The sequence below is a fragment of the Myotis lucifugus genome, unplaced genomic scaffold, assembly GCF_000147115.1.
Source record: "Myotis lucifugus unplaced genomic scaffold, Myoluc2.0 scaffold_484, whole genome shotgun sequence".
Taxonomy (NCBI): Eukaryota; Metazoa; Chordata; class Mammalia; order Chiroptera; family Vespertilionidae; genus Myotis; species Myotis lucifugus.
Window position 1 is genome coordinate 455,434 of NW_005871532.1, and position 7,835 is coordinate 463,268.

General features: G+C 55.7%; 1 protein-coding gene across 1 annotated transcript in view; it reads right to left on the reverse strand.

The window, feature by feature from the left end:
* The window catches only part of GRIK4 (glutamate ionotropic receptor kainate type subunit 4), a 189,259-nt gene that overhangs the window by 76,844 nt on the left and 104,580 nt on the right, over window positions 1-7,835 (reverse strand). Inside the window, exon 7 of the mRNA XM_023744716.1 lies at window positions 4,408-4,569. Coding sequence (XP_023600484.1) covers window positions 4,408-4,569 — 162 coding nt within the window. The remainder of the gene's footprint in view (window positions 1-4,407; window positions 4,570-7,835) is intronic.

Below are 7,835 nucleotides of genomic sequence, written 5' to 3' on the forward strand. Positions count from 1 at the left end.
GGAGAGGCCTCTGGGAGGAGGGTGTCAGGTGCCCAAAGCCCAGAGACCCTCCTTACTGCAGCCTTGCAGACGCAGCTCGCCCTGCTGTTGCCACATCTTCCCACCAGGCCCCAGTGCTCCCCTCTCCACTCGGTCTGAACACGGTTTCCTTGGCGGATGCTCTCTTATTAGTCAGCGACCCGGGGCTGGAGTTCGTGTGCGCCTGCTCCTGGTCTTTTCGGAATCTCAAACTTCAGGGTCCTCAAGATTCTCTGAGTGCTTCGAGTGAGAACAACTTCAGCTGGGGATGCTGGGGCAGAGAGCAGAGGGAGGGACATCCTCAAGGCACCTGTCTCCTCTCCATCTGCGTATTGCCTTCAACAAGGTGACTGGTGACCTGTGACATGTCCCCAGGACACTCTGGCTCCCCAGGTACTCTCCGCAGCTCAGCCTGATTTGATGTGAACAGGACAGTCCTAAGCCCAGACGTCTCCTCTTCTAGTCCAGCCTCCTCAGGGTCCTTCAGACGTCACAGACAGTCCTTGCTCGCAGGCTCGGCAATCTGCCCGGGACCCTCGCCCAGGTCCTCACTGGCTTCTCTGGGCCTCGCCTCCACCCTGTGCTCCTCAAGCTCCCCTCCCCGAGTCGCCAGCTCCCTCCTCACCCAGCCTGTGAGAGCCTGCACTCCCAGCTCAGCGGGTCCCATTGCAGTGGATCTCCACCCCCAACTCTCTGTTTGCTCTCCTGATTGCTTTCTGCCTCTGGTTTCATTTACTAATTTCGTTCTGGAAAGTTTGGGAGTGCAGGTCTGGTTCAAAACCATCCTCTCCTGTCTCCACACCTGGCCTCCTCGCTGCCATCTGGGCCCTCTGTCCTCCCATCGCCCCCTGGCATGACCCTCATCTCTCTGTGGCCTCCCTTCCCATGTGTGGGTGCCTGCCTCTGGGTCGTGTCTCTCCTCCTCCTAAGGATTCAATCCCCCAAATGCCTCAGTCTTCATTTAAAATCCTGTCCTCTTTCTTGGCACCAAAATGTTGCTTGGCAAGAAATCCTCAAGTTTCCTGTTTTTATATTTTCATTGGTTCCTCATTGTTATGTTCTCTTGAGCTGTTTATAAATTGTTTAGGGGAAAGGCTATGAATTAAGATGAGTCTATCTGACTCAGAAAGTTGTGGCTCAGTTTCTCCCCGTCCCTGAAATAGAACAGAAAGTATCTCCTACACACGGCCACCTCCACGGGTGGCCCAAGGCCCTCTTGGACGCCATTTGTCACTGAGCCTTCGCAGCTTGAACTTCACCCCCAATACGATACCAGGGCAGAAATTAAAATCTCACAGAATAGTTCTTACAGCCTGGGTTTTATTCAGTGAAATAAACACTTACAAACATCTGTTTTAGCATAAATTCTAATTACTTAATCTAACCGAATGTAATTTCAGTGCTTTTCCAAGCTCTCATTCTGGGCAGCATGATCAATGGGGATGGCATAACCCAGTGCATGTTATTGCCACCCATGACACTCTTTCCTCTCATCGGCTCAGGCGAGAAGCACAGGGGTGCAGCTTGCTGTCGGGCCCCTGGGGGTGCAGTTCACTGTCTGTAGGGACCCTGGGGGTGCAGCTCGCTGTCTGTCAGACCCCTGTGGTGCAGCTCGCTGTCTGTCGGGCCCCTGGGGGTGCAACTTGCTGTCTATCGGGCTCCTGGGGTGCAGCCTGGGGGACTTTCTCTGCTGCTGCTCCTCAGTCGGCCACTCCCTCTTCCAGCCCTTCGAGCTGCCAGCAAACTCCCCACAGGGAGCACTGCCAGGGGACATGTCAGGTGAGGAAGGCAGAAGGCAGAGAGGCTCACACAAGTCAGGAGGAAAGAAATAGGAGAGAAGAAGGAACAGAAAGAGAAAGAAAGGCGGTTACAGGACAGAGGGAGGTGGAAAGGACAGCATGAGGAAAGGAGGGAGAAGAGAGGGATGGGAACTGAGATGGAGAGAGACAGGGAGAGGGCAGAGGGCCACGGAGGCGAGGAGAGAGGGGAGGAGAGTTGGTCCCTTGAGCTGGGGGCCCTGGCTGTTTGAGTAGCTGATGGGAGACAAGGTGGGACTATGCTCCCAGCTCCCAGCCAGTGGCAGAGCAGAGCGGGTGGTGCTGGGACCTCAGCCCTGGAGGGGATGGAGGAGGCTGCTTTCTAAATGTTGTTGCTAAGTGAGACACCTGGCTGGGGGGTGGCGGGGGCGCAAGGGGGAGATGTGTGCTGGCACCTGTGGGCTCCTTCCACATTCTTTGATGTGAGTTACTGTAAACCCTTCCTTCCTCCGGAGGCCACAGAGCCCTAGCTGACTGAGAGGCAAGGCATGACCCCTAGCTGACCCCTAGCTGATGCTGAGAGGCACCAGCTACGTAAATCCTTGTTGTGAGATTAGGGGCTGGTGTTTAAATAGCATTTCTGTTGCGAAACCTTCCTGATACAGTTAGTAATGCCTACCCCGTGGCTGACACACAGGAGGTTAAGTCAGCTCATTCGATGCAGTTTATCTTCCTGATAATCCTCGGAGATGGCCAGGCACAATCAGCTCAAAATTAGAGATCAAACATCCGAGGTCAACAGCTTGCACACCCTGAGCTCAGTGGCCGGTCCTGCTGGCTCCAAGCCCAGCACCACGACTCAGCCAGAGCACAGCCGGGAAGGCACTGCCTGCATCAGGCCTCGAGGGCTCTGCTCTCCGTCTGGGGTCCACGTGGCGCCACGGAAGGGCTGTGACCCTCCGGAGGAAGTTGGAAAGGGGAGCAGGGACCTTGTGCTGCCCTCAGCAGGTGCCCGGTGAGGGTTGGTCCGCGATGGAGGGAGGCAGTGATTTTGTTTCCTCTCCTAAGATGGTGCTCTGAGCCATTCAAGTCCGCCGGCACCTCACTAGAATGCTGGGGTGGTGGCGGCAGGAAGGGAGGGAAGGCCAGGGCGGGCTTGTATCCCTGCAGGAGGACGCACCTGGCCCATCATGACACTGGGCTCGAGGGCGTCCCTCACTGCCCCCCAAGCCCTACCGGGGCGAGGACCTCCTTCCAAATCCTTCCTGTGGATTCTCACCTTTCAGGTCAAAACACCGCATTCAGTGCAGCGAGGGGTTCCCTGGACTCGGCTCTACGCCCCTCCCATCGTTCTTCCCATCAACGCTCCCTGCTCTGCAGGTGCCCCCTCCTTCCTAAGGCTTCCCCGCCACATAATGCAACCGGCAGCGCTGGGTGGAAGGTCATTTTATCCTTCGGCCCACCCACTGCGAGGTCACCATCCTGGCCAACTACCCATTAGGTGCCCATGTGCACCCTCCAGCATCGTCCTTGCCTCTAGACATGTCTCCTCAAAGCCAGGGTCACTCCTACTTTAAAGCCCAGAAGAGGACGCCACACAGGAAGGTACCCAGTTCCTACACTTGATTGTTTCCCATTTCTCCACGTCGTTAACTCATTATCCCACCTGCCTCACTCACTCGCTCAGTCGTTCATTTGACAGACGCCCACTAGCTGCTTTCATCTGGCTGGCCAGTCTACAGTGCAGTGGGCACAGGAGGGGCGGTCCTGGAGAAAGGTCAAAGGCAGTGGTCAAAACTGTGACCTGTGAACGCCCCTGGCCTGGGCTCTGAGCCTACCTCCTCTGCTCCTGAGCTGTGGCCTGGCTGCTTCCTTAACCTTCTGGCCTCAGTACCATCATCTTAAAGCAGAGACTCTGGCAGCAGCTCCCTCAGAAAGTTGTCTGATCATCACAGAAGCTGCCTGATGAGGCTTAACCAAAACCTAGCGAGGATAGGACCTAGGAAGCCACCCCTGCCCGTCTCGTAAGAACCTGCCTTTTGCAAATGGACACAAGCAAACCCACACCCTGTCCTACATGAAAGGACGTAACACCCAATGGGGAACGGCAGGGACACCTTTGCTTCCACTCACACAGGAGGGAACAGAAGTGTGAGGAGAACATGGTGAGGGCCCCGTGCACTCCTCTGGGTGAGCACCTCCTCGGAGCCGTGGTCCAGGTGTGCGAGGAGCACTGGACCTAGAGTCAGACCCTCAGAATCTAGTTTTACGTGCAAAAGGCCTGGCGTCTGCCCTTGAACGAGACCCCCACACAGCCCATTCCCATGTGGCCTGCGTTCCCCATCTGAAAAGTGAGGAACAGACGAGCTAAGGGATTTCCAATAGCAATGTCCTTGGGTTCTAAACACGGGCAATTCTCAGCAACAGTGCTGTCAGGAGTGTGGCCCAGGAGGCTCCCCGCACTCTGTCCCCACATCTCCCCCCAGCGTGCTGGTGACACGCACAGCATGGATGTGCTGTTTCCTGGAACCCCCTCCCATCTGGGCCTGGAGAAGGCGGGCCCCCGGAGGCTTGTGTCCTGGCTGCCCACAGAGGGAGGCCCCAGCACCGGGAGGGCTCGGGTGGCACTCACCGCGGGCCCGCGGAAGGGTGCGTGGTCACAGTTCTCCTGCCAGGACTGGTTGAGGCTCTGTGCAAACTCTCGGAAGAAAGTGTGGGATTGGTTAAAAATGGAAAATCCCAGGATGTTGACACGGTCATCCACGAGGCTGTCCACGCTCTGGAGCGAGAACTCCTGGAAAAACCCACAGTCAGGAGAGAGCAGAGTTAGGAAGGGGAGACATGGGAGGGACTCGCTGGCACCACTCACTGCCCGCTAGTCAGATGCACACTCAGGCCAATCCTCTGCTGGGCAGGGAGGCCCCAGCGAGGGCTGAGCTAGTCTTCTGAGAGCAGGTGCTGGGAGAAGAGGAAATGAACAGCAGGGTCCCTAAGAGCGTGTGTAGGGTTCGGGGAGGAGAGGAAGAACACTCATGTGCCTGATGGAGGCAGCAGTGTCACACGAGGTGTCCACCGAGCTGTCGGGAACAGTGTGTAGGCATTTGCTGGGCAAAAAATGGGAATGGGCAACGGCCACTCAGGCAGAAGACCCGAGGCCACAAAGGCTCGGCGGGGAGGAAGCGTGCGGCTCTTCCACTCGCTTCCCACAGTGCCCAGGGATAGCAGCATCACTTCTCAGAGTGGTCCGCAGAACCTGCCACCAGGTTCACTGGCAAATTTAACAAGGGTGATGCCTCTGGTGCCTACCTAGTGCCCCTGAAGCGGGGCTCTGGGGCGTGGCACTTTCAGCAGGTCCGCAGGCATTATGCACTCTGAAATTTGGGATTTACTGGGTTAGCACATAGGGTACACAGGGTGGGGAGTGGTGAGAAATGAGCTGGACAGATTGGCGGGGCCGAGCCTGGGCAGTGCCAGCCGAGGAGCTGGCGCTCTGTCCTGTAAGCGATGGGACCCGAGGGGGCGGTCACAGAGAAGGGACAAGGATCAAATTTGCTTTCTTCAAACCTGCAGGCTGAGGACAGGGCTCCTTTATTATGTCATTTTCATTCATTACAACACTTGGGTGCCTACTGTGCACCAGGCGCAGGCGCAGGCGCAGGTCCGTCCAGAGGAGCGTGCAGGCTCAGGAGCCAGTGCCCGAGGAAGTGCCTGCAGCAGCTATGCTGGGCAGGTGGGGCTGTCCTTCAGCGCAGGCAGCCAGGGAGCTCCCCTCTGGGGCAGTGACATTCAGAAGCTCAAGGGGATTCTCCCAGAACCCATGTCACCTGGTCACCTGGCCCAGCCAGGTCTCATCTCAGTAACTAAAACCCCAAGCCTGGGTCCCATGGAAGCCAGTCCGTGAGACAGCCCTCCTCAGTGGGCTGAGCTTGGAGCCTTTGGGCCCCTCTGTTCACTGGGCGCCCCGCGCCCCTGGGCCTCTCCAGGAGGCCAGGTGGCAGGGTGTGGATGATTCAGCTCTCTGATCCCGCTCTGAGAACAGCGCCTTCATATGTGGTTCACTTTCGTGCAGGAAGTCCCTTTCATCACATGCTCATTTTGAGCGCCTCACACAGAGCCCGCAGCCAGCAGGCACATGGCGGGTACAGACCCCGACAACCCATTGCCACGCAGCCCGATGGGCAGATGCGGTGTCTGGAGAGGACTCCCTGGCTGCTTCCTCCAGGACAGCGCTGCTCTCCTCGGTGGTCTCTCCCTGATACTGAGCTCCCCCAGGCCCCTGCGCATCTCTGCACCCTCCCTTGGGTCTGTGCCAGCCAATGCCGGGACCAGGTTGCTCGGAGCTCCCTGTGCAGAGCCCAGCCACTCTATGCAGCTTGCAGATTGAAGATCCCGTTGGGAGATGCTGTAAAGGTCCCTATGGAGACACCAGCCCCTGACACTCTGAGTTGCTTGCTGATTCATTGTGTTTTGGGTCCCACCACATTCCTGTTAGGGGAACGGAACGTGCCAGAGAACAGATTGACTCTTAAGCTGATATTCTGTCCTAACATGGCAGCTGCCCACGTGCTGGGACTATCGCCAGCGTGAGGCAGATGGCTAATGAGAAGGATGCATCTCAAGGGAGGGTGGCCGGGGCACCAGGCAGGCGGCTGCCGGCACCCAGGGCCCTCACTGATATGGCTGGGTGGGGACCAGAGAGGTGTCCCCTCTCCCTTGTCTCCTGTCCTGTGGGCAGCTGGCACCTCTCCTTCATCCTCTCCCCACATGCATGGCCTGACGGGTCTCAGATGCCCACAGACTCACTGTGGCGACTGGGGGCATACAGTAGGTAAGGGCTCTGTGCTCAGATCCAGGTTCCTCACCACAGTGATGTATGGCCTTAGGGAAGGCCTTTAACTCTCTAGGCTTCAGGCCCCTGCTTTGTAAAGTGGGAACAATAAAGACAGCAACCTCAGAGGCTGTTTCAAGGAACATATAAGATGCACGCACAGGCTTAGCATCATATCTGCACATGGGAAGTGCTCAACATGTGATAGTCGCTGAAATGCTCTAGGAGACCTTGGGAGTGCCACCTTGGAGATCTGAGTTAGGAAGGTGTTTCCTGCCCTGGCCAGTTTTGCTCAGTGGATAGAGCGTCGGCCTGGGGACTGAAAGTCCTAGGTTCAACTCTGGGCAAGAGCACATGACTGGGTTGCAGGATTGATCCCTAGTAGGGGGTGTGCAGGAGGCAGACGATCAATAATTCTCTCTCATCACTGATGTTTCTATATCTCTCTCTCTCCCTTCCTCTCTGAAATCAATAAAAATATATATTTTTTAAAAAGGAAGGTGTTTCCTTCGAATGTATGTTTAGTAAGAATGAATGTTAACTGCACACTCCTAGGACAGCCCTTCTAGAAGTCAGCCAGTCTGTCTTCTGGCCTTTTCATTCCTACTTTCTTATCCCTCACAATTATATTCTTTTTTTTCAAAGTCCCCTTAAGATGAAAAGATCCAGAATCTTCCTTGATAACTCATTCCATTTATAATAACTCACGGGAGAGCTTGTAAAAGAACCAAAGAGGCAGCAGTGTGTTTCTTATCACAGTGTCCCAGGGCACGCTGGGAGTCTCCTCCCTAAGACCCTCATTTATGAAATGCTTCTTATGACTAAGCTTAGCCTCTCTGGATGAAACTGAACACTGGTTCCTAAACAAATATGGGAAACAGCTGCCAGTTTCTGCACGATAACACCTTCTAGGCCAGTGCTTCCCAAAGTGTGTTCCCCAGGGAATTAGCTTTTCCAGGAGCCATTAATAAAAATTTCATAAAAAGAAAGTTTCATGTTCAAATAAAATTAGAAAGCATTGGATGAGATATCTGCCTCTTTAAGATTCACATTTATCCACATGTAGTGCCTTACAGATGTGCAACATGGAGCCACAGCTGGGTTCTGGTTCACCCTGCCCTTCCAGCACACTGCCCTCCCAGCACACTGCCCTTCCAGCACACTGCTCTTCCAGCACACTGGCCCTCACTCAGGCCCACTGCCCTTCCAGAACACTGCCCTTCCAGCCCACT